This window comes from Pyrgilauda ruficollis, unplaced genomic scaffold, assembly GCF_017590135.1.
Source record: "Pyrgilauda ruficollis isolate IOZ18807 unplaced genomic scaffold, ASM1759013v1 scaffold79, whole genome shotgun sequence".
NCBI classification, from domain to species: Eukaryota; Metazoa; Chordata; class Aves; order Passeriformes; family Passeridae; genus Pyrgilauda; species Pyrgilauda ruficollis.
Genome location: NW_024529821.1, coordinates 5592472 through 5620410, shown reverse-complemented (window position 1 = coordinate 5620410; position 27939 = coordinate 5592472). Strand labels below are relative to the sequence as shown.

Sequence of the window (27939 nt, the reverse complement as noted above, 5' to 3'; positions counted from 1 at the left end):
GGGGCAGGAAAGGAAGTCTGAAATTGGAACTGGAAGGTATAATGGTAAAATTGGGAAAACGAGGGTGTTGGGGAGTTTGTAAAGGGATGAGAAGGGAGGGAGCAGGGATGGCTGCTGGATAGAAGTAGGGTGGTAGTTTTACTTGGCATTTTCTTAGCAAATTCTTCTAACATAGGCCAGTGAAAGGGAACATGGGGTGGATTAGAAATACCTGATTAAGCCCAGGCTCTGCTTTCTTTCCCTTGGTGATGATCCAATGAGGACCTGAACTATTACAGCTCCCAGCAGCATAGCTGGTTCTTTGGTCCATGCTGTACTTATTAAGCTTTTTGACTTTGCTAATTCTCAGGTTAATCCTTAACTCTTCCTGCTGCTTGCAGCTCCTTTTCCTTCAGACAAGTGTGTGTGCTGCTCCTCTGGTGCAGGCATGGATCACACTTGAGGCAGAGCATGTGTCTAGCATGATTGTTTCACAAGCACCTTGAGCTCTTCAGCCTCAAGCAGCTCAGCAATCTGAGTCTCACTGAACATGTACCATGCTGTGATCCCATTTGATAATCACCCAGGAAAAAGTTGGGGCTTGTTATTTTGAAGAAAATCAACACTGAGAAAAGACACCAAATAACATTTGTGGATCTGGAAGCTCCAGGACAGTACTTTTTCTGCTGTACTGACAAAAGAATATAATTTAAACATTGTTTTCCAGCTCCTTTCTCACCTCTACCAGTGATCCTAAAATCTGTCAAAATATTTTCCCTTAGCAAGAAGTTCTGCCAGTGGTGAGACGGAATTGGTCCAACAGTGAAACACAAAGAACAGAAGGCTTTTACCTGTTGCAAAAGACATCTGAAATAAAATAAGGTCCTTGAGGGCCTTGCCTTTCATTTCTATACGAAGAGGTAACAATTTGTTGCCTAAAGCTAAGCCCTACTAATTTCTTCTCCCCATCACTTTTTTTAAATTTTAATTTCCCATCTGAGGTTGCTCATCTGAGTGACTCGCACGACAAGAGGCCCTACACTGGGACTGGCACGTTCTTCCTTGGAGCTCTCAACCATCGCTTGGAACACCATGATTTTGAGTAACCACCATTTCAGCATAAATTAGACTGTCTGTTCACTGTACACATTGGCAAACATTCCCAGGATGTCAGCACTGGAAATGCTGTCCACCACCACCATCAGCTCCTGAGAGCAGGAATTCAAGTGCTTACAGGTTACTCCCTGCTCTTGATTCTGCTGACCGACCTTTCACACCTGCCCCACACATCCTGCCTCAGCCACACACTTGTTAAAGATGGCAACAACTCACAGCTATTTGAGTTTTGCACACTGAACTCTAAGACAATAATCCCACTGTGAGCTTTGAAATCAATTGCAATTTGAGACAGTAAAAACTTTTTAATCATGTGTAGAAAACATTTAAGATCAGAATTGGCACCAACTTAAGAACAATTTAACAGAAAACATGAAATAATCTTATAAGCATGAAACATTTTGCACTTGGCTCTGAGATGCTAGAGCCTCTGCTATTTCACATTCAAGAAAGAAGCATTTAAAACTCTTCATTGTGAGCAGAACCACTGTTGGAATCTGAAAGTTTCCAGAATGTTGTTTCCTCCTTGGGGCAGCTTATGACAGCAATGGTCAGCCAAAAAATATTTTTATGTTGCATTCATGTATCCACTGTATGAAATCCCACTGATTCACTAATTTCCCGTGGGTGGAACGTTTTCATGGAGATACTGGAGAGCCAAATCTGTCCACTTCATTTCTTGCTCTTTCACAGACTCAGTGGTGCCACCGTTGTCTTGCTCTGGTTCAGGGAGCTCATTCTGAGAACAAAACACAGGTAGAATGCATTCCACATGTAATACACTTTCTGCAAGCAGCAGGTTGTTATATTTGTATGGATAGATACAAAACCCCACAAACGAGACCAGAGGGTGCATCTGAACAATAAATATCATACATACTGATCCACTTAAAAATATTGCTGAGCCCTGTCATGAACAGTATTCTTTTCATTTTAATATGGTGCTTAATCTGAAAGGTAAATTGTTTTCCAGGACCCTAGGGCCTTGCTATACACTCAGATTGCACATGCAGTGAGGGAGAATATACAGCAAATGCAAAGTAAGTAAATAACAGTACAATGCAATTATTCCACTGTTTGTTTGCAATGTGCTGCTTCTGCTGTTGCCAAGAATACAAATACTGCAGACAACTGGTTCTGTAAAATGTTACTTTCCTATGGCAGATGAGAAGTCCTTCCTGTCTGTATGCTGGACTCAGGTGTAGCTGTGCTGGATCAACATTAGAAGCCAGAACCCCCTGCCAGGTGTGCCACAAAGCTGCTCACAGCACAGTAAGGGGAAGGAAAGTTTAACTGAGATTTGATTTTCCTTCCATTATTTGTTCTCTGTCTTGCTGTATTGGTGTAGTCACACTGAGTGTGTGCTGTTCTGCCACATACCATTTGGACAGGAATTCTGAGTTCTAGACCTCTGGAAATCCCAGCAGGAGCTAAATAAAATGTTTCAGCTTTGAAAACAACAAATGATCTGAACCCATTTGAGTTCCCAGAAATGTCTCAAGTGGGCACTGGAGCAGACTCTCAAGACAGGCTCAAACACCACTTTCCCAGCCATTCTGGTTGCTTCTTTGCAATGTCCCTGAGTAAGTCCCCTGTGAATTCATGCTGGTTTTTCTATGTGATCAGAGCCAATCCCATCCATGGGGATCTTTATACCCACAGCCAGGCCTTTCTTTCTATTGGTAGTTGGTGAGGCTTCCTTCTCTGAGGCTGTCATCTGTATGTGACTGTAAGCCATCATGAGATGGCTCTAAGGGAAGAAACAGTAATGTTTGGACTCAGGGTGAAGGCAATAGTCAGCAAGGAACCTGTTATGGTACTCAGCTTGCCTAGTAAAGGTTATTCCAAGCAAAGGAGGGTTTGGGCTCTTTTAGCTGAGACTCACACTTCTGCAAGATGCTTCCCTCAAGCCCAGCTCTTGGCAGGAAAGTATGCGCTGGACATACGGATTTTGAGTTGGGCAGCTGCTCCTCGCTCTCTCTGAAAAGCCAGTGGTGGCAGGGCTAAAGCTTGAACCATGTCACAAATTTGGAATGTCTCTCTGCTGAAAGAAACCAGCACCCCACAATCTCCATGGCTGCTTTATCTGTGCTAGCTGGGATAAAGCTCGTGTATGAGACAGAAAAAGAGAAGGGAAAATCCTCAGCTACCTCCAACTTCCCTGGAAGTTTCAAAATAGCCAAGGAAAGGTGTCATTGTGGGAAGTTTCAGCTGTGGACTCTGTGGGATCAGCAGTAGCTTTTCCCCTGCTGCCCCTCTCCAGCCTTGCAGCTGGATGAAAGGAGAGGTGCCATGCCTCGGACACAGCACTGCAGGCAAGAGTCCTGCTGCACCTGCCAGTCCTTCCCTGCTGTCCTGGAACTGCCAACAGCAACACTGTATCTGGAAAAGACTGCTTTGAAACATGTATGAAAACGTCTCAGCTTCTTTCAATAGCGTTGCAGGAAGTGGAAATAAGGAGTAACCAAGACTGGAACTGTCAGTGAGACTGATCCTCTGCTCTCCAAACCAACCAGGAAAGTACCTCAAACACCAAGAACAAAAAAGGGAAGCAGAGAGAAAGGATGATTCTACTTCTCCCTGGTGCCAAACCCAGGACAGTGCAGTGGGAAGGGCACTCCAGTTCTGAGAGGATTCGGCAACAGGTCAGGGGACGAGGGACAGAAGCATCCATGTCCTCATGCACTCAGGAATGACTGGCATATAGGGCAAGGAAGGAGTCAGATCCAGGAGCCTCTTGTACAAATTAGCTGCACCACGAGCAACACTCTGTGCCTTTTCTTGGAAGGGACTGTGACCAACACAGCAGCCTTAACTCAGATTGATAAGCAGCAATTCACCTACCAGAGGGATGGCCACGTCCTCATAGGGCAATTTATCTTCTCTCCACGCATCATCGATCAGATCCAGGATCCTGCCATCCCTCTGCACCTCGCTGTCCATCCTCACAGCGGGCGAGAGCAGCTAAATCTGTGACACAAAGCAGATGCTGTTTTAATAACATCCCCAGCCAAGGAGCTGGAGTCTGGACTATGCTCCAGTTTTGATGCAGTCCATATGAAGTTTAAACTTACAAGGATACCTTGATTTCCCTAATCACTCAAAAAGGGGTTATAACCACAGAGAAGAACTTAATGTGAAAAGAACTCTATAAAAATGAATTGCAGATTGATATGCATCAGAGATGAATATATAAAACCAGCTGGTTATTATTAATGATATTTACATGTGTTTATATCTACCTACTGACTTTCAGAAGTCTAATTTGAGTGAGTTTGAACACCTAGAGTGCCCAGAACCCTTTGCTGCGTGCTGGCTTACAGCCCCTGACCAGTGCCGTGCCTCACTGCCTCCTTCGCGTGTCTGGGAGAGTCACAACAAAGGACTTTAAGGTAGCCAGAATTCTGCCCGAACCTGAAGTCCAGGAAACCGGTGAAACAGAAGCAAAACGAGACCTATCTTTCACCCCCAGCTCCTATAATTACTCCAGTGTTTAATTGTACTCTGCCCTCCTGGAAGGGCCACCCCAGGCCCTCGCCCCGGTGTCCCCCTGCGGGGCAGCAGCAGCAGGCAGCCGGAGTGAGATAACTGACACTCATTCAACACCGAGCCAGGCCTGGCAGTCGCCGGCTGCCGGAGCCGCGATATGGGCGGCGATGGGCAGGGGGCTGAGCGCATCCCAGCCGCGGCGCGCTGCGATCCCTGCCTCTCCCGGCCACGGCGGCTCCGTGACCGCCCGTGTCCCGCGGTGTGCCCCCGGTGCCCCCGCGCTCGCCAGCCCGCCCTACCCTGCCCATCTCCGGGGCCGCTGCTGCGCAGGCGCCGCCACAGCGCATGCGCAACGCTGCGCCGCGGGGCCGGGCCGTGCCCGCCGGCAGGGTGGGAAAGGCGGGAAGGAGGGAGGAAGGGCAGGCAGGAAGGAAGGAAACAAGCAAGGGAGCAGGGCGGCCGGCCAGAGCTGGGGTGTCGGGCAGCCCGGAGCGGAGCTCGGCCCGGGGGCTCAGGGCTGGTTCCCGGGGCGCGGCGCTGGAAGGGCCCGGGCAGCGAAAGTCCCGCGGCGGGTGCGGGCAGGCGCTGTAAGGGCCCGGGCGGCGGGCGGCTGCGGCCCGGAGCAGCGGGAGGGGGGAGTGCCTGCCGGAGGCGGCTCCGGCGGCTGCAGCGGGGAGCGCTGCCCGGGCACGCCGGCCACTTCACAGACGTAAGCTGCACGGGGCAGCTTTGGGTTGGACATTAGGAGGAATTCCTTCACAAAAGGGCTGATTAGATATGGGAAGGGACTGCCCACGGCGGCGGTAGTGGCGTCCCCACCCTTGGAGGTGTTTAAGGAAAGACTGGACGCGGCACTCGGTGCTCTGGGCTGGGTGACAAAGTGGGGATCGGTCACCGACTGGACTTGATGGTCTCAGAGGACTTTCCCAAGCTCAGTGACTCTGGGATTCTCGCCTTGGCCAGGGGTGGTTCGCTCCGGGCTCCTGCCGCAGGTGCCATTCCTGCCGCTGGCAAGTGGAGCTCGCCTGTGGTATTGCCTTTGGGAGGTTACTGCTCCTTTTGTGTTCATTGTAACCATGCTTCCAGCAGCGCTTGAAGATTGCATCTTTCTGTGTTTTTAAATGCGAAGTAATCCCAGTCTTGCCTCTTGGGCAGTATTCTTAAATCCTCCAGTGTATTGTAAAGTTCTCTCCACTTGACTCTGCTACAATTCTGCCTTGAGGTGGGATACTAAGCCTTGTTTATTTTTAAATGTGTTGTCTTTTTTTGGTTTTTTTTGTTTTGTTTTGTTTTGCGAATACTTCAATTTTCTTCGCTTTCAGAAGTGAGCAGCCAGCTCTCCTTGCTTCAGCTGTTGTAAATGAAGCGGATTGTTTCCTCTTTTGGGTCTTTACTCAGGTGCCTGTAACTTGCACATTGCAACTTGCAAGCATGAGAGGCCAAAACTAATACTAAGTCAGCAAACCTTATGTAGCATAAAACTGGCTAGAGGTGTCTGATTTTAAGGCTTTTCCCCAAAATCTGGGTATGCTGTCCAAGTAAGCAAAGCTGGCAGGCTGTGAGGGTGGTAAGGCAGAGGCACAGAGCTGTCCCTTCCACGGACGTGTCCAAGGCCAGGTTGGACAGGGCTTGGAGCAACCTGGGAAAGGTGCCCATGGCAGGGCTTTGGCATGAGATGGCTTTAAGATCCCTTCCAGCCCAAACTGTTCTGGAATTCTATGCTGTCTGTCTCCTCATCTCTCTGCCCACTGAAAATTGATTCTGTATAGGTGTGATTAGAATGAAAGAGGAGAGCTGCTACTGTCTAATGTCTGCTGTTGCCACCTGGAGAGCTCTTGGAATGCTGTCAGCAGCTCAAGGGATCTGCTCATCTGCTCTCCTCAGCACCCTGCCCTCAGCAGAACCACGAAGTTCTTCTGCATACTGATTGAGTTTTGCTAAGCACAAACAGGACCAAAGACAGACAAAACACTGTCAGAATAAGGATAGGATTTTTTTTTCTGTGCTTTTTTAATATGCTTGTGGGTTAAAACACAAGCTCCCAAGGACAGGTTTTAATCCCTGAATTGTGTTTTAAAGTGCTGTAGGAGCACGATAGAAGATTGTTTGGGAAAGAGAGCAAAGCTGAGCCTGCATTTGTGAAAGTCTCCCTTGCTGATTGCTTAATAATGCCATCTTAATCTTTGAGGAAAGATGGTGCAAGGATCCATCTTCAGTACATGGAAAGTGTGTAGATTTTGGAAACAGAAATTTGTGTTAATAGCTCTGAACAAGTTTCACCATTTTTGTGTTAGCTGCGGTTTCATGAAGGAGACATTGAAATAAATTCTGTCTTCCTGGCTGTGGTTTCATGGGAGCTTTTTATTCCCCATTTTTGGCTTTAATGTAAACCCTTCTTGCTTTCACCAAGATGTGAAATTTCTTTGGGTATGCATGTGTTTGTTACTTAAAAGGTATAGTTTATAACTGAAGCAATGTACTGCTACTGTAAAGCTGTTCAACTTGTTTTTATAATTTAAGGCATAATTTAAGAAGAAATTTTAAGGAGTTTGTGTTTTCTTAAAATTCCCACAAGTGTGTGAACAACCAGTGTGTTCTGAGTGTGGTGGTAACCTGCATGGTCTCTTTAACCTAGTCTGGAACAGAGGCCTGAAAAATATGCAATTTATGGATGAATTCTTACTGCTACTTGCTGGTGTTTTCTGTCTGAAGTGATAAACTTCCCTGTCAGAGGTGGATCTTGGGCTGGCCCCTTTGAAGCCCAAATATTCCTGTTTCTCCACAGGCTGGTGCTCCCAGGAGATCTCCCAGTCCCTCTGTGTTGAGTTCACACAAGTGCAGATTCTCATTGCTCCTCTCTGAATTTTTTAGATCACATGATTATATCACTGCAATTTGGTAGTGCTGGATGATAGCATTGGGTATATTTTTCTGGTAGAAAAATCTCTTTTCCTCTACTTGGCTGTAAGTTCATGAAGGTGCCATTGTTTTCCTCACCTGTAATTGCATGCTCCTTTTATGTTTTTTGACTTTGCTTTGTGGGCTTCCACTTTCCTGCAGTTGGATGGAGAAGCAACCTGGTTTGTGCATTGCCATGAGTGACCACTGCTTTCCTGTACTTCCCTGGTACTGAAGCCACCAGGATTCAGTGATGGAGGCTTTGCTGGAAGGAATGCAGAGAAATGGGCAGGGGAGGTATGTATGCAACTGTACACAGCAGTCATTCCAAATGATTTAGGTATTAACCTTGCCTCTTACTCAGAATAAATCCTCTGGTGTAAGTGTGCAGTGGCCTTCAGCTGCTGCAGAAGTGAAGTCACTGGGGGAGTTGGCTCTGCACTAATCCCTGCTTATAGCCTTAATTGTCAGAAATTTAGTTGTACATCTTCCTGAAACCCCAGCTTCTTTTTTTCTCAATTGTTGTTGTAAACTATTCTTACTGTCCAACATCAGGAGCAGTAGTAAATAGAGTTGTGAATAAATATTTATTTTGTAACAGCCTTGCAAGGTTAATGAGATGTGACTTTGTTATCTGATTTCACTGAAAACATCTGATTATTTCCTGCTTGTGTTGAAACTGCAGAGTCCCACTCAGCTCTGAATGAATCCTTAATGCTCTGTCTGAGGTGAGAGTCTCTAGACTTTTCAATCCCCGAGAGAGACTGTAGTGACAATAACAGAACAAAATGCTTTATGTGTTAAACAACCGTGAAGCAAAAGTCACCGATGCCATTTTCCTAGTCATCCTTGAGAATGTGACACAAATTTATTTGATACTGTATCTTCTTTAGAGAATTGGTGCAGAAATCAAGTTTAGAATTTGCTACATATTAGCAGATGCTGTGAAAGAAATGTTCCTGCTCTGCATAATAGCTGCTAATTTTTGGTTAACTCACAGGACAGGGTGAACTTCAAATGTGACTGATTTTGGCTCTTTTAAGAAGTATTTCTTTTCCTATAGAAAAAGTGCCAAGTAATGAAGTGTGCATATGCCCTGAGGGAACAGAGAAATTTCCATCCCTTAACCTATTGATTTCCATTTCTTTTCAGTTCTTCCCTTTGACAGGCAAATTAAAGGGGTAGAGATCATTATGGAGTTCACCACCCTCTAGGGCTGTGTCTGGCAAACCTTAATATTGTCCCTGTCTTGGCAGCTGGGAAGTTTTAGAGGAGTTACTTGAATTGGCTTCAATAATTACTGCACCAAATTAGAAATCTGGGCATCGCTAGGGAGCTCGTGCTCCCCGATGGATTGCGAGGGTTTGATTCTTCATTATCATGTTGTCATCCAGCCCCCTCTGCTTCAGAGTTTGTCTGCATTTGTGATCAACTTCTGTTTTTGGGAGCTCATAGCTTGGCTGTAAGATTCCTCTGGTGACTGAAACATGCTATAAAATGCCACTGCCTGGAGAGCAGTTAAGGCAATACAAAATATGAATTAAACAGGCTTTGCTTTACTTACGTAATGCCTAGTACCCAAGGCAAAAGGCTGAATGCCTAAGTGTGAAGTGCTGTGGTTTGGTGGGCATGGATGGTGTTGGGTAAAAGGTTGGACTTGACGATCTTGGAGGTCTTTCTTGACCTTAATGATTCTGTGATTCTGTTCTTGTGAGCTGATTTGAAGAGTTTTGTCTGTGAGCACTGCGTGTGCAGAGTTGGTGCCTGGGTGCCAGACAGTTCTGCTGCCTTTGTTGATTTGGGACACTGGACGTGTTGGGTGGAACCTGCTTTGTAACTCCAGGCTCTCTTCCCTCCAGTGGTGGATTCTTGACCTCCTGTGAGGCTGAGCTGCAGGAGCTGATGAAGCAGATAGACATCATGGTGGCTCACAAGAAATCCGAATGGGAAGAGCAGACACAGGCTTTGGAAGCTTGTCTGAGTGCTCGGGAGCAGGAACTTTCCTCTGCCAAGGCCGCTCTGCAGGAAAAACAAAAGGAGGTACCTTGGTTTCATACTCTTTTTTTGGTTGGAATCAGCAGTGTGTTTTACCTGTTAGAATCCGGAAATCAGGAACAGAATTTTTAAAGGACCTGTTGGAGCAAGGTGTCTGGTTCATAACTCAATCCAAGTCAAGTGATCCGCTCCCCTAGGGTTGGTGGAAGCTCACATATTGAACTGTTAGAGTTATTAGAGAGAACCCAGAGGCACTGGTGCTGGCTACATCAGTAATGGACAGCCCAGCAACATGCAGTCATTGGTAGAAAAAACCCATTTCCTACTACACAGACTACACCAAGAAAACCATTTCCTACTATGAGCTACACCAAGATATTGCTGGGAAACTCTCCATGGGGTTTTTACAGAGCTCTGGTTTTGTGATCTTTAAATGAAAGCCTGAGGGAAGTGCAAAAAAAAAATATCTGTATTGGTGGAAAATTATTAGTTAGTGAAGTTTTTGTGCAGGATGTGGACTATAAGGTGCAGTTGAACCACAGAATTTTCATTTGCAAGAATGGTGATTTTTATCATATATTTTATTGTTGTTATTATCAATTATGTTTTCTCAAGACACTTGAAATGTCTCTTACCACCAAAAGCCAACACGGATTTCAAACTGAACTGTAAAGTATGTTTGAAGTCACTGCTGGAGTATATTCATGCTCTTGGTTTAGTCATATGAATTGTCTGTGGGTTTTCTTTTAATTTGTTGGCTTGTGACCACTCAGATTGTGGCTGGAAAAAAGATGGGAGGAAAAAAAAAAGGGAGAAAAGTGAGTCACAGGAGCAGCTGAATCAGTGTCAGGGAAGTCTTTTCTGTGAGCTTCAAAACCCCTTTTCTTACTTTTTCCTTGCTATTAGGATTCTCTCCTTTCTCTGAGCATAGTAAGATGATATGGCCAACTTTTCTCTTGGTAGATAGCTTGACATCATAATCAGTTTTGTGATGAATTTATGAAAATTCTGGCTAGAAGCAGGCTTTTGGCACAAACCAAATATGTCAACTTTGTCCCCAGGAGTGAAATCCAGAAACTGGCTCAAAACAAGAGGCCACAACAGAAACAGTTGTGGCCCCAGCCTGCCATCTTTAGGCACAGCCTCCATCTATTTCATATTGAGGGGCCCCACTGAAATATCTATGTATCTACTGGCAATAAAGCCTACTTCTGTTGTATTTATTTGCTTTTTATCCCTTTGTTCAGGTTGGCCTGCTGCGTCGCCAGGTCGAAGATGTGGAAAAATCCAAGCAGGACATGGTCAGAGAGTATGAACAGCAGCTGAAGAAATTCCAGGAGGAGGTGAGTTGCAAAAAGAGAAGTTTGGTTTCTAGTTCCCTGCTGATGATGGATCAATTACTTTGTGTCATTGTTTTTGTTTCAATGCTGTGGTTTTAAAATTCCCCACTGTTACTGTTTGTGTGCTTACCAAAAAGAGCATTGAGCATAGATAAAGTGACATTTGTATGGCTCAATTGGCCTGTTTTTTGTGATTTGGAGGAGCTTGGTGACAGACAGAGAACTGTTGGAATAGAAATGTTTTCATATGTTGGACACCTGCAGAAGTTCACTGCAAGAACGTCCTGTGTTTGCCCGTCCCAGTCACCACAGTGCTGGTTCTGGAGCTGCCACAGGTACAGACAGCAGCAGTTTGCTCTTTCATCATTTCTGAAATTTAAAAAGGGTGGAGATGTAGCTGGCCTGGCTAGTGTGAGATCAGGAAATAACAGTGGTGTGTGGTGTTATCTTTTTGCCTTTGTTAACGCTGATGACTTTAGTAGGGATTTTGTACTCTCAAGGAATATTAGTCTTAATACCCTTTATAAAAGCCAAGTGTATGTATAAAATGTTGTTTGACAGTAATATCAGAGCTTCCGTCTCAAAGTCTCTTGCTCAGTGCAAGATGATACCTGTCCTGCAGGTGGTATAGCAGCATTCCAGATATATGCCTGTCTGCACTTGCCAGTAGCAGGGAGTGAACTGGCATGAGCAGCTCACAGAGCACTGACCTGTTTTCTCTGGAGGGCTGGGCCTAGTTCCTGCTTACTGTAAGCCATAAGTGAAATTAATTTGGTAGTCTGTGCTTTGATGACAGAAGGCATCTTTTCTCATTTAAAAACACCTCGCTATTCCATATGACTAACAGTCTTCATTGGCTGGGTGTTCTCACTGGAATTGTGGATAAGCTGCAGAGCAAAGCTGAGGTACATTGGCAGATCAGCCTAAATTGCTATGGCTGAAATACAGCCTGTGTGTTGTGGCCTAAATTGCAGTTTGTGGGTATTTTACCTACACAGTATTAATGCTGATGACATTGAGCTCCAATATTCCTCAGTCTTCTGTTCTTAGTACTGTTTGGGGAAATTATTTCTGTCTCTGTTTACCACCATTTCCAGTGCAATTACATGTACAGTGTCTAACTTACTGAGACTGTTGAAAGAATAAACCTCTTATCTCCTGATATGTTTGGCAAAAGAAGTTGGTATTAACTCTAAGCCTGAACATCTGTCTGTTCCCACTGAACACACCGAAGTACTGAATGCATCAGGTCTTGAATCACGTATCTTTTCTTCTCGTGGTCCTTCTGTTCGTTCCTGGGCTCAGCTTTGTCCATCAGTAAAACAGCAGTGATGGCTTCTCAAATTGATGTGGCTATTTGGGAGCCTTTTATTTAATAGTTAAGTAGGGGGGAGCTCATTGTATGAAAAATTCTCTGCAAGCTGCAAGTGATTATTTGCACAAAGGGTCATTTAAATGTCAAGAGTTTTTTCCTCATTCCTGTTTCTCATACAACTTCAGCATCCTAGCAGCAGGCGTAGGAGTGATATTTTCTGTTGGCATTCTCCACTCATTGTGAAATACTCAGTGTATCTAAGCAGAAAATGACAGATGAAGTGGTGTTGGTATTATGGGTAATGGCAATTCTCAAACCTTCCTTCTCCCACTAAGCAGGAGAGTTCCAGTTCCCACCTGAGCTGCACAAGTGTATTTTGATCACACAAGATTTACCCATGTGTGGTGTGGTGGGTGTGCTCCTGTGGGTGAGCAGATCAGCCACAGGTGCTGCTGGCTCTTCCTGGGGCTGGGAACCACCTGTAGAGAGGGGGATGCTGTGCTCTTGTTGCATTGACAGCTGCCTGTAAACCTCCATCTGATCAATATTTCAGTCATGCTTTAATTATAGTAAGAGAGAGCTTTAGTTAAAGCTGCTGATGTCATGACTTCAGTGGCATCTTGCTACTCTCATACAAGTCGTGTGTTTTGCAGTGCTGTTGGTATAAAAGACTCGTTATCCAAATAGAGGCCTTCACTTGGGAGCTGTGTGGCCTTGATGAGGGCATTGTTTGTGTGAACCACTTTGTGTGTCTTCTTTCAAAGGGCTGTTTAATTCTTGCCTTGGGGCCTTGAACAAAGCTCTCTCTTTCACTGTATTCTGCAGTTGTCCCGGCTGAGGAGGAGCTATGAGAAGCTACAGAAGAAAAAAACAAGAAGCAGAGGAGAAGCTAACAAGGGACAAGAGGAGGACAAGTTTGAATTGAGCCGACTGACCAGGAAGCTGGAGGTATGTGGTGAAAAAGGAAGTGCTGACCAGCTTGTATGTATTAACTGCCTTACTGGGCTTCACTGGTGACTGAACAGTCCACTTCCTAGTGAGTCCTGCTTAAGGAGCACTGTCATCCGCTCTCCAGGTGCAGCTCTTCTCAACTGCATGTGTGATAAAGGCAGTTTCATGTTTTAGGGCCTCTGCACAGCTTAAACCTTAATGCTGTTCTTACCCTTAGATGAAATAAAAGGAAGGAGGTGCTGGAAGAGTAACTAATTATGTGAATGGAATTAATTCCAGTGTGGGGAGGTTGTATTCTCACTTCTTTGAGGAGGAGGGAGTTACATGTCAAACTTCTTCTCAACCCTGTCTCATCTTCTAATCTTTCTGCTCTGCTGAGCTCAACCCCACTCAGTTTTCTCCTCCTGAGAGATGTAGTAACAACACACATCTGATTGATGTGTGCCCAATTTCTGGAGCAGAGATTAGCAGTCAAATTCTGTATTTAATTCTTGTCATCTCGGTGATTTCAACAGCAGCATGTTTTGGAAGCTAAAGCCAGTCTGAATTGTTAAACCCCTGACAGCAAACCCATGAAACCAGCCATGAATGTGTTGGCACTTAACATTTGTGAGCAGCTTTACCTCGGGTGGAAAGGAATGCAGCGAGCACGGTGTGTGAGGGCTCTGCACTGCTGAGCTGCTGCATCAGATGACTGGCTAATGGTTTCCCTGCTGCGGGAAAGGTGTGAGGATACGGTGGGAAGAGAAGGCAAACATGGATGTGAACTGGAGGGGAATGTACTGCTCCAAGCCACCCCTGCTGTCCCTGCAGGAGTTCCGTCAGAAATCACTTGACTGGGAGAAGCAGCGCCTGCGGTTCCAGCAGCAGGTGGCATCGCTGGAGGCGCAGCGCAAGGCTCTGGCAGAGCACTCCGAGCTCGTGCAGGTACAATTAACATATGCTGGAAGTTTCTGCTGTTTGTGGCAGGGAGGGAGAGGCTAATGAAATCTCTCAGGCTCCCATCCAGTTCAGATTGCCATTGAAGTGACTTTTAATGTTCTGGCAGAATAAGCTTTGCTTGTACGAGTGCTGTATGGAAAAAAGATCTGGAGTCTGTCATCAGAGATTAGATAAACCTTGTGCAGCTCTCCCTGCCATCACTCTGGTTAGCAGAGAAGAGAGTAAGATGCAGATTTCCCTGGGAGGCAGAGACCACAGCATATGACACTTTAAAATATGTTACATCATGTTGTCTAGTTGAAAGCTGTGTACCTGCCAGCAGGTAAATACGTTCCTTGTGGGTCCAGCTCACAGAGTACTGTTGGAAAACAGTCTTCCCCTACAGCCGAGACTTCCAAAAAATATAAAATACTGAAGCAACAGCAGCCCCCCACCCCTTTTTTTAGGTCTCTCAAAGGCAAGAAGTAGTGGGGCTGCTGTTCTGCAAAGCTGATGGCTCAGTGAATTAGTGGTGCTGCAGCAGAGCAAGATGAATTGACCTAGAGCACAGCTGTGAAGTCACACAGACACAATCACAGCAGACACTGATAAGAAGCTCTTGCTGGGGACTTTGCCTTAATGGGCTCCTGAGTTGCTCTTGAGTGGAAGCTCCTGCGAGGAGGGAGACTGTGATGACAGGATTGAAGCTGGCTCTGACAGAGGCTTTGTGAGAGGCTGACACCAGGAGATCTACAAATGCAGAGAGAGTCCTTGAGCAGAAGGTCTTGCTGCTCTGCTGTCTGTGTGTCATTGATAGCTCAATTGTTTGGGAACAGATGTGTCCTTGGAGCTCAGGCTGGGACACTGGGGCACAGAGGAACTTGTCTTGCTGTGCAGCAGAAAACCAGGAGGCTGGGGAGGTTTTCCCAAAGCGGCATAGGTGCCTTAGGTGCACAGGTACTGTGAACAGACTGCCTGAATCATCAATTGCTTTGAAAAGCCCAGCATGGCAGTGCTAAATTTTTTGCCTTGGATGTTTCTGTACATTTTACATGCTTAGTTGTCTTTCTAGCATAAGGTCAAGCTGAGATCCATGACCATGGAGTACTTCCCCTCTCCTTTCATCTGGCTTCCTCTCAGCTCTTCCAGAGCAGCTTAGGGAAGCCTGGATTTTTTCCCCAGTACAGACCACCTTCTGGAACACCTGCAGCCTTTAAAGTCAGCCTTTCCTAAAAACCTGGAATTCTCTGCTGGCCTGGATGTTGTGTGGCTGGAAATGAGAGACAGCATAGATGTTTTCTTAATGCAGAAATAAATGTTCAGGCAGTCTAATACTCTGGCCTCTTGAGTGAAGAAAGGCTCTGCTTTAAACTCTCAGCCCTCTTGATTACCTTTTCTGTCATGCCTATTTAAATAATAATAAAAGGCTGTAATCAAAACTATACCATATCCTTGCAAATGAGCAGTTCTTAAAGTTTGTGTAAACCAAGGCAAGTGACGATTCTGAAGCTGGCAGGCATTGCTACTCTTTGAAACTGGGAGTATAGGACTGCTCAAATATTTTGTTTCAGCCTTTAAAAATTCAAAGATTTTATACAATAAGGGACTATATGAAGTGAATGTTCCTAGAAGTTTATGTGAGAGCTGGCTTGTTAAATTTCACCAGCTAGCTGTGTGGAAAGAAATGCTATGAAATCAAGTATAGTGCCTATAAATTATAGAACAGGTATTGTCTGCTACTCATACGTTCCTTGTAACTTTTTTGTCTGCCATTAAAACACTGAAAAATTCAAAGTGAGCATTTCCCCCAAGCTGCTGGAACCAGGTATTTACTGCAGAGAGCAAAGCAAATTGGCTGCTACAACTGGTTTGTTTTGGGGCTGTTTGGTGGTTGTGGTTTTGCAATTGTGCACCCAGAGCTGCTTTCTGTCCTGGTGTAGAATTAATGGTTGGGTAATCTTTGCCCTGTTTGGTTTAGAAACTTTCTTACCTGCAGCCCTTAGTCCTGGTCTAGCCTTGGGCTCATGAGCAAAAAGTAGCAGGAGGGTTTTTTCTTAGACAAATCATACTCAGGCAGCTGGAGTGATTTGAGATTCTCATTTTCCAGATTCTCTTTGAACTGCTTTTAGAATCAAAGGGCCCTCTCCTTTTTCATTTTGTTTTTTCTGTTTGCCTTGGGAAGTTTTATCCATCACGTAACCCTGGAAGAATACTCTCCCTAATTCCCTGGAAGGTATTGTTGAGAATGAGAATGTGGCTCATTACACCAAGAAATCAGAAGCTGTGTTGAATTTAGCTTTGGTACCAGCAGCAAGTAGCAGTTCTTGGTAGAACTTTGGTGTTTTTGCAGTTGAGCTCTAACGCAGGTGATTGCTGTTGCAGACCCAGCTGGCCAATCGGAAGCAGGTCCTGGACTCGGTGGAGCTGGCAAGCCGCTCGGAAATCCAGCACTTGAGCAGCAGGCTGGAGAGGGCCAAGGACACCATCTGTGCCAACGAGCTGGAGGTGGAGAGGCTCAGCATGAGGGTGGATGAGCTCAGTGAGGACAATCGCATGATTCTGGAAGATCAGCAGAGAGTTCAAGAGGAATTAAGGCAGTCCAAGAAAATGTTAGAGGTCAGTAGAGGAACTCTTAAGAAATGGGGTCTGAAGTGGTGGGAAGGCTTTTCATCCTGGAGTTTTTGTCTCTTTCTAGAGCCTTTGTAAAGTTCCTGATTGGTATCAAAATTGACTTTGTAGCCATGTGCTGCTCTGCAGTATTTCCAAGGGTCCTAAAAAATCTGATCAACCTCTCATCGCATTGCAACAAACTTGTTTGGTCCCTCTTGCAGTGGTCATTCCTTCTGCCTCCTGTGCAGGTGCTGGAGGATGAGAAGATGGAACTGAGAGCCACTTTGCAGTCTCAAGAAGATTTCATTGACAGCTCAAAGCTGCACCAGGAACAGTTACGGAAAGAGCTGGACAGGATGACTGAAACTCTTCACACAAAAGAACTCCTGATCAGGTAGCATCTGTGCCTTGCTGGTACTTTGGCTCTTCAATCCCTGTCCACGTTCCAGGTTCTCTCACTGAGGACAGTAGCAGCATTTTCATGCAGCTGGATCTGTATTGGTTGTATTTAACATAGTGCACTGCAGTTTCTCACAAGCACTGTGCTGCATTTTTCAATTTGCATTGCTTTTGGAATTAGCAGATAGTCAATGAAGAGCATGGAAGGAATCCACTTTCCTCAGCTGGGTTTCTGGAGGCAGTGCAGGGCTTTTGAGAGTGTTTCTCCCAGGTATTTTCAGCCAAGCGCCAGAGGCCTTTCAGGGTTTGATAACATGCTTATTAACCTAGGTGAAAGTTCTCACTGACTGGGGCTTGGTGAGGTAGCTACGTCTGTGACAAAATCATCTTGGCCTTTCCCTTCTGCCCGGGCAATGTGCAGAGGCTGTTGCGTTCTGGTGGCTGTGTCAGAAGATTTGGGTGTTGGTCACCTACCAGTCTGTGGCGGGAAGGCCAACATCAAAATAAAATGTAGTCTTTTTCAGTCAGCCTTAACTCAGGCAGGGGCTGTCATCCAGCTGCTGTGTTTGCTTTGTTTACTCACACTGCACATTGTGGTCACCTGCTGTGTATTTTTCAGAGAACTCCAGGAAAACAGTAGTTATGTTCCCTGTACGAGTGAACTCAGACATGTTTGTTTCTGTGCTGAGATTGAAGCTGCTGTTCCTGTGCAGGGCCTTGGAGGAGCGCTTGCAAGGGAAGCCCTTGTCCTCTGCAGGGCTGGAGCTGGAGCAGGTGCTGCTGCAGCTGGATGTTGCCCAGAAGAAGGAACAGCACTTGCAGTCAGAGGTGACTCGTCTTGAGAACAGGTAACCCTCTTTTTGCTCCCTCTGCAAGTGCAAGTAGTCTTGGATGATAATACTGCACCTAATTATGTTCATCAAGTTAACCAGTGATTTTTGTAGGCTTGCTTTAAATATCAAAGGGCCAAAGAAATCAAGTGCTATTCATTTTGCAGTGTAATAGTGACTGCTTTGCTAATTGGTTGGCTGCCTTTCTCTGCTCATGGTGGGTGTTCTCAGTGTTCCAGCTTGCTTAGGCTGAGCACCTTCACTCATAATAGGCTAAGGAGTCTTTGTTAGGCAGCTGGTTAGAACCAGATCCAGACCTTCCTATGAAGTGAGGATTATAAACAAATCTGTCCAGAGAGACTGGGGACTCCCCATCTCTAGAGGTGTTCAAGACCAGGCTGGATGGGGGTTGAGGCATCCTGGTCCAGTTCAAGGTATCCCTGCCCATGGCAGGGGGTGGAACGAGTTGAGCTTTAGGGTCCCTCCCAACCCAAAGCATTTTGTGACTCTATGATTCCTCTCCAAGTTTGTGGTTTTCAGCCTTGTGTTTACATAGAAGTTTTGTTATCTTAGTTTGTAAATAAACCGTCAAGAAACAGTTGTTATCTGTTAGATGAGCTTCCTGATCTCTTGTGAAATGATTTTGGAAAACAAACCCAGAGGGCTGGTAAGGAATTGTAGGCTGAGTTCAGTTTCTGTTGTAATGGACATAAAGGACTGTCTGGAAGATCAAAGTTTCTCTGACCATTTCCTCCTCCTTGGGTTATTCTAATCTCTACTTTTGCATTTGGCACCCAGCCTAGTGTCTTCAAATGCCAGGTGTGTGCAGCTGAGCGAGGAGCTGGGTGAGAATCTCAAAGAGCTGCAGTCCCTGGAAGAAGACCAGACTGAGTCAAGGGCAGAGATTAAAAAGGTAATGTGGCTTTGTTCCTGGGGAGTGGGATGGCACTGGTGGAGTGAGTGAGCTGATCCCTGTGTGCCAGTGCCTCAGCAGTGGCACCAGGGCAGGGCTGCTGTGCAGGCAGGGATCTGCTGGAGGTAAGGAGCACAACTGGCACAGGAAGGGTTGAGAGGACACCTGTTTGCAGGTGTCTGAACCTGACTTTGTTAGCATCTCCTGGGCCTCCCCCAGAACTTCTCTACACTAGAGGCAGGACTTCAAATTTGTCCTAGTCCTGTGTGAATAAGGGAGTGTGTTTCAGGCTGGATAGATGGACATGAGGGCAGGGGCTGGGAGGAATGGAGCAGCTCACCTGCCACGAGGGGCTCACCCCAGAGCTCTGAGCACCCAAAGGGGGCAAGCCCTCCACTAGCTTGGCTCTTCATAATGGTCTGCATCAGCTTGTGTGAGAGCTTTCACTGGAACCTGGTAGAGTGGAAGCCTCATTGAACCTGAGTGAAAAACCTCACTTGTGTGGAAATCTTTCATCCTTTATTCTGAACATACAGAGGTGCAGATCTTGCCAGAGATGTGTGCTTGGTTACACATCCAAACAGCCACACAGTAAATGAATCTCCCACAGGCTGCTGGGGAGGAGGGAGAGATTTATGAAGGCTGTTTCTGTTTTATATACTTGGGAGGCATTGAGGTGACATGGAGATAAATCACCATGTGAACAGTATTTACATGGGTAGGCAGAGATCATCTGATTCAATTTTCTAAAATGCTTGTAATTCTCAGAAAAATCCTGTGTGTTTGGGTGGTTAATATTTCTGACTAATGGAATGGAGTCCTGGGGAAGGAATTATGCTGCTGTTGGTCTGTTGTGCCACTGAGTAAATATGCAGTGTGCCTACCAGTATATGGTATGTGGTGCAGGTCTCCCACCTCAAAAAGCATTGAATAAACCAAGATAAGGTATGGAAAAAGATGACCAAAAGGATGGAATGGTTTTTATATAAGCAACAGCTGAATGGAATAGGATTTAGCAAACTGGAAAAGAGATAAATGAGATTGAATGGACTGAAAATAAAATCATGCCTGTCATGTGAAAAGTAAATAGGGAATGATTATTCTCTCATAATGCAGGGCCTAGTGGTCATTACACAGAGTTATGAAAACAAAGAGATGTATTTTTACCCTGTGCATAGTTGGCTGGTGGAAGTTTGCCATGGGAAGCTTTAGTTGCTATGAGCTAACATTGATTCAACCCTATTATAGATTCAAAAGACTTAGGGCAAATTAATTCCTGAAAGAAACATCAAGCTCGAGCTATTTAAAGCTACCATCTTTAAATGGGATCTTCAAATACCTCAGGAAGGCAGAATGGCAAATTGCAGGGTTATATTTTCCAAGAGTTACTGTGCTTCCCCAGTCATGATGAACCTTTGGCTCTCTGGCTTTGGCTATAGAGGTTGAATGATGAGCTGAAGAGACTGTTGGTTTGATAAATTGTGGGTTTTCTCATGGCATGAAACTTCTTTCCAGTTGGCAGGGTGTTGGTGTGGGAAGGGATTGGGATGAGGTGGCTTTCAATCAGGAAGGACAAGCATGTGCAGAGGTTTTGTTACATAGAGCTTTTTGTTTTCCAGGACTGAGATTTCGCATTCCCATGTGCAATACTTTTGCTTTTTTAGCTGAAACATGTTTTAAAAGCTCGTGGATGATGTGTGTATGTCTTCCTCCAGCTGAAAGACCAGCTCTCTCAGGCTGAACAAATGCACAGCAGTGAGGTAGAGGGGATGAAAAGGGAGATCTCCAGGCTGACGCGGGAGCTGCAGCAGCGGGACATCACCATTGCATCGGCGAGCGGCTCCACCTCAAACCTGGAGCAGCAGCTCAGAGCAGAGATTGAAAGAGCAGAGAGGAAAGCAGTGGAGCACAGGGTAAAAAAGGCACAAGACTCTTATGCTATTTGTTTAAGGGATCTGAAGCTTGGAACACCATCCTGGTTTTTAGCTACATTAGTAGTCTCCTTCTCTCTTTAGCCTCTGTACGAAAGCTGAGGGTGTCATGGGCATGCATTGTGGTCTTTTTCTGAGCTTGTTGTTTGTCTTTGTCTCCTCAGGTAATTCTGGTCCAACTGGAAACCTTGAGGCTGGAAAACCGTCATCTCTCAGAGATTCTGGAAAAAACAGAGTGTGGTAAGCTGAAGGTATGAAGGTATTGAGGACCAGGAGCTGGAAAGGGGCTAGCCTTGTGTACCTGCCTGGGAATAGTCAGAGTCTTTGCCCAGGCCTCTCAAAATGGGGGACAGAGTGAACTTAAAACCCAAGCAAAAGAGGCAATTTGAGAGGAAATAAGGTACAGAAATATCAAGCATTTGTTCAGTCACATAGTGGAGAACTGCAGAAGCAGCCATAATTTCCATGTCTTCTCCATGGGCTTTGCCTCACTTTTTTAATACATTTCATTACACTTCCATTTTAAGCCAGCTTACCTCAAACCTTTGATTCTCAACCTGTGATGTCCTTTTGACCTGTCCTAGAGCTGTAACTGCTCTGGCCCTTGAAATGCTTGGGGTGAGAGCGTGTTCTCCCCTGGTGAGGAGCCAATAAGCAGGGCTCTCCTTTGCTCTCCATGAGGGATGCAGACTGGAAATATGGGCTGGATGTGTTGGGGCAGTGTTCTTGGAAACGGCCCTGTGGTGGGCTCCTGCAGCTGAACAAAACCTCCAAAACCCTTGAGGCAGAGGGGAGAAGAGGAGCCTGCATGGCAGAGGTGCAGCCTTGGCAGAAATAACGAGTTGACTCATTTTGTGAAGGAAGAAGTGGCTGGTTTGCAAGTTCTGTCTCATCTTAAGCAGAATGGCTGCTTCCCAGGGGGCAAGGGCTGGATGCAGACAGCTGAGAACCTCATGAGAGTATGTTTTATCCTGTTAGATCTGTGGGAAGGAAATACTCAGCTCTTAGTATTAGTTTGGGATGATTGTCAAATGCGCAAAGTTACTGGGAAAATGCTGAACAGAAGCTTGTGGCTGGTGAGATGGATTAAAAACACAGCTTTCTAGAGGGCTGGTTTGAAACTGAAATAACATAAGGCCCATTACTTTCTGTTTGAAAAGTGCCTGGTGGCTTTTGCCTGTGTGGTAGCAGTGTGTAAAGCAAGAAATCTTCCTTAAAAAAAGGCCCCACAGCCCCAAGGAACAGAAGCTGGATCTTGGCCTCGCAGTCCTAATGCACATTTGGGAAGACCTTAGATACAGAGCTAATGAGAATGAATTAAGCATTTGAGTTTAATAGAATTGGCAAAAAGCAAGTGGGAATGTCACGGGAGTAGAAGCCATGGAAATTATACCCACTTGGCCTAGTAAAAAGAAAATGATGGGAAGCAGTAAGTTGTTCAGAGTTTCAGAAAGGCCAGAGGGAGGTACGTCTGAACTATCCTAGATCCATGTTTTCCTGTTTAAAAGGAATCCAGTGGTGAGAGAGACTGACCATCCCAGGCATATCAGCAGATCAGCACAGTGAGTCTGGATGCAGGTCCATTAAGGCAATATATATAATTAATTTTCTCCTAGGAGATTCTTGAAGGTTTTGCCAGTCAAAATGAGGTTAAGGGATATGCCATAAGGAATCTCTTGCTGACCTTTGCTCTGGATGTGACTGTGGTGTCTTGCAAACCTGAACTTCTGACTTCTGCCCTTCTTTGCCTGTTAGGGGGACCATGGCACCCTGAGAGCACTCAGGGAGGACTACACTGCTGAGCTGCAGAAATTAATATCTGAGAACCACCAGCTGCGGAAGGACCTCGTAGAGACCAGGGCGAAACTGGGGGTCACTGCACAGGTGTGCCCAGGTGAACCTCAGGGCATGGGTCAGCAGGGGCAAGGCAAAGAGCCCAGGGATGTACAGCACAGGTGAGTGACCCCAGGGATGCTGCTTCCTCGGGGTGAAGGAGAGCAGGAGATGTGTGGGGTTTAATGGCATGCTGGGTGTCTCCAGTGCATCGTGCGTCTGGGAGAACACAAGGTTTGTTTGGGAATCCGCCTTTATGCCTTAAGCAGTGCAGTAGCTTTGAGTCCCAGCTGGTTTGTGTTCTGCAGAGCCAGCAGTGTTTGTCTTTTGTCTGCCTTTGCCTCTCTCTGGAGCAGCAGTCTGTGCTGTTTTTGGTGACAGGATTAGATGTGGCCCAGGCAGCTGCGTTCCTTTCTGTTGCTGTGCTAGGATGTGCAGGCAGTGGTTTTTGGTATCTACAGTAGCAGAAGAGAGAGAGAATTCCACAGGGACTGAATGTGTGTCTGGAACTGCTATGGAAACAAGTTTAGATTGCCAGGGCTGTTAGTAACATCTATGTTAATTGTTGCCTCTGTGTGAGTTTTTGCTGGAGTTGAGCTGCTAAGAGACAAACTCAGTTCTGTGCTCAAACCTGCCTTCCAGGACAGCTCAGGAAGCACAGCACGAGCAGGATGAACACACAGGAAGGACTCATCTCCAGCCTGACAGGACTGCTCAGCATCATCACAGGGACTCCCAAAGTTGTGGGGCTGCTGAAACAGGAACTGTGACCCCTGAGGTGGGTGAGCCACCCTCCCAGAGCAGCAGCAAGAACTGCAAGGAGTCACGTGCCTGGCTGGCAGCGGAGTCTGTGCTTCACGTGGTGCCTGAAAACAAAGATTTTGCAGATGAAGCATCTAAGCAGCCTGTCTTAAATCATCACAGAGAATCTATGGTTTTGGTAAGCAGTTGTACAGGAGCTAGTTGCTGCTTAACAGCTGAAAATAGAGCTGGGTTCTTATCTGGCAAAAGGAGACAGGCATTTGAATGCATGACCTAACTGCATGTTGTGTGTGATCCTCTAAGTAAATCAAATATTAAACAGGGAAGGAAAGCCACTGCTGGATGGTTGAGACTTGGCCAGGAGGATCCATATGGTGGCTCTTCAGAGCTCCTTGGAGAAGAGCTTTGTGTTTATGTGCTTGCTAAGTTAATTCCAGGAGCTCATGGTGCTGGACCTCACTGTGTACCAGGACCTGCTCGTGTCCCCTCAGAATTCTGCTTCAGCTTTTGGCTTGGGTCTGTAGCAGAGGCTCAGAGTGGATGTGGAGTGCTGAGTATGTTGGTATTTCACAGTCTCTGGGTGACTGGTTGCTGCACATCTGTAAAGCACAGGGTGAGTTTTACCCCTTTTCAAACAGGCTGCAGCAGTCAGCACACTGAACTTAAAGCTGCTTATGCTTGCAGATGACAAAGCCTAAAATCCCTGCTTCACTGCACAAGGGGAGCCTGCTCTTTTTCCCAGTTGCTGATCATACTTTTTTCATCAGGAGCAGTGTTAGCACTTTCTCTGTCCTACCTCAGCTCAGTTGCTGAAGCACTTGACCAAGATACAGAAAATTTGCACTGAACCACTTCTTCCTGTCATGTTTAGGGAAGGGAGAATGCTGAGCACTAGTCCTTGTTCCAGGTGTGTTGCTCCAGCAGTGTTCAGAGCAGTTTCTCCTCTGTTTTTGTGTTGGTAGCAGTGACAACTATTAAACTGTTAGCTATCTTTTTGTAGGAGTCCAGAGAAGAGGCTCAAAGGCTAAGGCACAGATAAATGGAGGCTTGTCAGGTCTTGATCAAGTTTACTACCAAGAATAGGTCTTGATTTTTCAAAACTAAAGTAGTTTGTGCACATACCCAGAAAACAGTGTTGGGAACTTAGGGAACTCTGCAGTATTGTAAATGGAAACTCTTCAGCTTGCAAGATTGGACCCAAAGTGTGAAAGGTTCCACTTCAGGGTCTGAGAAGCATTAGGGCTTGATGTTTAATAGAAGAGAATGGGCTGCTTTTTATTCTGAGTGGTAGAAATAAGGTTTCTAAAGAAATGCAGATATTTCTCTTGGTTGACTGGGTCAGGCTCCGGTGTCTTTAAATCCTTTAGCAGTGAGAGAGGAGAACTCTCATCAGTAGGCAGTAGTGGGGTGGGAGAGATTTGCTTGTTGTCTGCAGCCTTTTCTGTTTCCCTTTGTTCCTGGCTGTTGACAAGACCTGAAAACCACGAGACTCCAGGATTTGGAAGTAACCAGTTCTTTTCTCTTGCCAAGACACTGAGACAACTTGTCTGTAATGGAAAGCAGCCCCTTAGTAACCTTAATATTTCACGTGCCAGCCCCTGTGCATGAGGCTTCTCTTCATCAACTTGTACATTAAGCCTGGTTTACAGTGTTGTTTTTGTAAGTTAATAACTTGTGGGTAAGTGATGTGAGGAGCAGGAATAGTTGTTGACTGTAAAGGAAAGAATCTGGAGTACTTTGTTGACCATTGCTGGCTGGACTGAAGTGCTGTTCTGTGAGCTGCAATGGGAGTTTGGCCTGTACTTGCCTTTGGGATTGTACCAGGAGCCTGTTACTTTGGGGAAGAAGAGGACGTATATGAAAGAAAGCAGAGATATTCCCAGTGTGGAATTTGTCGTAAAAGAAAACCAGTCTGGCAGTGCTTTCTCTCCCTGGACCCAGACTCTGAGGTGCTCCCACTCACTGGGATTTTTGTGGAGACAAGGAGCAGGATGTAAATCTTGATTTGCACCAACACCCAGGCAAACTCCTTGGTATTCTGTAGTGACCTTCTCTAGCCTTGATTTTTTGGTAGTGTTGGCTTTGTGCAGGAGTCACTGCTGGCTGTTGGAAGGGACATTACCTGCGATACAGGTGTGAGACCTGAGTGCTTAGTCTGCCCACTAAGATGGAAATGAGCCCTCTAGGAGCAGCTTCAGTGGTGCGGTTTGCAGATCAGAGGTGTTTCTGGCCAAAACTTGGAATGAAGGAATGCCTGATAATCCCTTTGTTTCCCTTTAGTGCCCCTTGCCTACAGCTTCTGTTGGATCCATTGCTGCACGATACCTGGAAGATGAAGAAGTGAGATCCCAGCACATCCTGGAGTGCCTAAATGCTCACATTGAGGAACTGAAAACAGAGAGTGCAAAGATAGTGAGACGATTTGAACACCAGGAATAATGTTCCTTGTGGAATTGGAATGCTGGTTTCCTTATGTGCTTCCAAACTGTGACTGGGAAGGTGCCTCTATCCAGCTGGGATTGGAGCTTGATTGAGAGGCCGTGTGTCCCACTTGGAGCTGAATCAGCAGGATGGGAGTTGAGGAGAAGGAGCTTCTGTCTACATGCTTGCTCTGATGAGGGCTGTTACACCACAAGCATTTTAGTCAGCTTGCCATGGGCATTGCCAGAGACCTGCATCTCAGCTATGTGCTCACTCACAAAGTTGATGGTGTTTTTTAAAAGCAAACCATTTGCTAGTTTTTATGTATTGAAAGTATATTTTATACATGTGAAAGCATTGAAATAAATCAGAATGGCCAACACCCCTTTTCTTGTTTATACAAATACACAAAGGGATTCTTGTGGCTTATATTCCCTTCTCATCAGGAACCTGGATCAACACCTTTTCCATCACAGCATAGCTATGTTCTTTAAGGAACAGGGAATAAAATTCCTCTTTCCTTTAGGCTATCTGTATTTTTTCCAGTTAATTTGCCCTTAGTGGAATTTCTTAATATTTCCTGGTTCTTGTAGCTTCTGCCCTTTCCAATTTGTATAGTATCTGGTGTCTTTATCTTGCTGTACAAGGTGCTTGAAGTACTGCAGAATAGCTGAGGAATGAGTGGCTGAATTCTGGATGTGGCTCTTGGAAAAGAGAAATAGGAATGAGAAATTACACTAGATGGGATTACCACAAGCCGGTGAGGTTCATCCACATGTCATTGCAGCTGCCATGTGAGCTGGTGCCAGCCTGGGTTGAATCTGGACAGTCCAGTGGAACTGCTGCATCAAAATAAATCTGTGACCTCTTTTGGAGAAAATATTCAATCTTTCTTTGAGGGAAGTAAGTTGTTAGCGAGTGCACAGGACTTATTTCCTATGGACTTATTTTCTTTTGGGGTCTCTGCAATTCTCCTGTAGCTGTGTCTTTATGGTCTTTGTGCAGGCAAACCTTGGAATGAGACTATTCCATGTCCATAAGTTTCCTGTTCCTTTCCATCAGCTTCACCTTGTGTTAGAGCAGCTTAATGCTGTCAAGGAACAGGAATTCAAAAGCACCACATGTACACAGAGCCCAACCATTGTGTCAGACAGGTGAGTTCAGCCAGGGGCATGCCTGGCTGCACACTGGGGCTGCACTTGGGCATGCATCTCTGCATCCCAGAGTTTAGAAATGTTCCAATCCAAAAGTGATTGTGTTTTAACTTTCTTGTGGAGTTCCTTGCACGAGGATAAAACCTTCAAATCCTTTCTGGATTCTCATTGTGCAGCCTTGGTAATGACTGTGGTCATCCAGCACTGGCCTTGGATCCCCTGCAGAGCTGTCCATGGATGTTTTTGGAGCATCCTCCCTGTCTGTCCAGATCTCAAGTAAGGACTTGTTGGACATGGGGCATTTTGATAAAATTTGAACAGCTGAATACACCAAACTATTTCCTCTTTGCACATAAGCCTATAGATGCACTGAGTGTGTGATATGCCAGAACCCTTAGGGATCCCTCACAGCCTTCAGTGAGGCCACCAATTTAATTTTTAAATGATACTTTGCAAGTAGTATTGTATTTCCTGGTGATTTGTCAAATTAGTTACTGGGTGTTGCATCATGCTGTTGGTGTTTTCAGCAGTTCAGGAGACATTTTGCCTTGTTTGTGATGTGCTCTTCCATATCCCTTCAGAGATATTTGGCAGTTCATGTTGGCAGAAGGGAAGAGCAAAACTGAAGATGATCCATTTGCTTAATTAGCAGCTATAATCCTACAGTTTTATCAATTTCTAATACCTGTAATAAGCTGCTTCGTTCAGGGAAAATTAATTCACCAGCTTCATTCATCTAAAAATTTGAACTAATGTAATCTAAAGTAGCATCTGCAGCAGGGGAACTGCTGAATTACTTCCCTGTGTTGGTGTGTGTGTGCTTTGTCTTTCCCCCTTTCTCTCATTGCAGATGCCCTGAGAGAACTGAGAAATCTGTTCCAGAACTGTTCTCCTGGTGTTGGAGCCTTGGCTGCACTGAAGAATGTGCATTTTTTATGAGGAGGAGGAGAAGGAGCTGTGTTTATCCTGGAAGGGAGATGTCACAGCAAGTGCAGACTTCTGAGGTGCTTTTATCTGGGGCTGCAGGGTTTCTCAGGAATTCTCTGCCTTTGCAGTGTCAAACCTCCATTGGAATAATCACC

At 45.6% G+C, this 27939-nt stretch overlaps 2 protein-coding genes across 6 annotated transcripts; one reads left to right on the top strand and one right to left on the bottom strand.

The window, feature by feature from the left end:
- Nucleotides 1-1385: 1385 nt before the first annotated feature.
- On the bottom strand, nucleotides 1386-5019 carry ANAPC13 (anaphase promoting complex subunit 13). Of its 3 annotated transcripts, none has more exons than XM_041486982.1 (3): nucleotides 4884-5019; nucleotides 3940-4065; nucleotides 1386-1834 (listed from the first exon to the last, which is right to left on the bottom strand). In XM_041486982.1, exons 2-3 carry the CDS (start codon nucleotides 4036-4038, stop codon nucleotides 1709-1711), a joined length of 225 nt encoding a protein of 74 aa, XP_041342916.1. In that variant the 5' UTR covers nucleotides 4039-4065; nucleotides 4884-5019; the 3' UTR covers nucleotides 1386-1708. The 3 variants fall into 3 exon arrangements, with proteins under 3 accessions (XP_041342916.1, XP_041342919.1, XP_041342917.1); XM_041486985.1 differs by lacking the exon at nucleotides 4884-5019 and adding an exon at nucleotides 4510-4865; XM_041486983.1 differs by lacking the exon at nucleotides 4884-5019 and adding an exon at nucleotides 4555-4865.
- On the top strand, nucleotides 5018-26236 carry CEP63 (centrosomal protein 63). 3 transcript variants are annotated; one of them, XM_041486980.1, is made up of 16 exons: nucleotides 5021-5171; nucleotides 5674-5806; nucleotides 7645-7779; nucleotides 9342-9522; nucleotides 10725-10820; nucleotides 12958-13080; nucleotides 13897-14010; nucleotides 16387-16620; nucleotides 16863-17008; nucleotides 17727-17861; nucleotides 18642-18756; nucleotides 20472-20669; nucleotides 20852-20938; nucleotides 22443-22642; nucleotides 23163-23460; nucleotides 25563-26235. In XM_041486980.1, exons 3-16 carry the CDS (start codon nucleotides 7736-7738, stop codon nucleotides 25719-25721), a joined length of 2130 nt encoding a protein of 709 aa, XP_041342914.1. In that variant the 5' UTR covers nucleotides 5021-5171; nucleotides 5674-5806; nucleotides 7645-7735; the 3' UTR covers nucleotides 25722-26235. The 3 variants fall into 3 exon arrangements, with proteins under 3 accessions (XP_041342913.1, XP_041342915.1, XP_041342914.1); XM_041486979.1 differs by having other exon boundaries at nucleotides 5018-5806; XM_041486981.1 differs by lacking the exon at nucleotides 5674-5806 and having other exon boundaries at nucleotides 5020-5171; nucleotides 25563-26236.
- The last annotated feature ends 1703 nt before the right edge of the window (nucleotides 26237-27939 follow it).

Excerpts from the sequence above, each read along its gene's own strand:
- CEP63 (XM_041486981.1), top strand. The coding sequence starts at position 7,736 with ATGGAGGCTTTGCTGGAAGGAATGCAGAGAAATGGGCAGGGGAG. Across the intron at positions 18,757-20,471 it reads CAAGGGCAGAGATTAAAAAG|CTGAAAGACCAGCTCTCTCA; the intron begins GTAATGTGGCTT and ends GTCTTCCTCCAG. Across the intron at positions 23,461-25,562 it reads ACAGAGAATCTATGGTTTTG|TGCCCCTTGCCTACAGCTTC; the intron begins GTAAGCAGTTGT and ends GTTTCCCTTTAG.
- ANAPC13 (XM_041486982.1), bottom strand. The coding sequence starts at position 4,038 with ATGGACAGCGAGGTGCAGAGGGATGGCAGGATCCTGGATCTGATCGAT. Across the intron at positions 1,835-3,939 it reads AGGACGTGGCCATCCCTCTG|AATGAGCTCCCTGAACCAGA; the intron begins GTAGGTGAATTG and ends TTTTGTTCTCAG.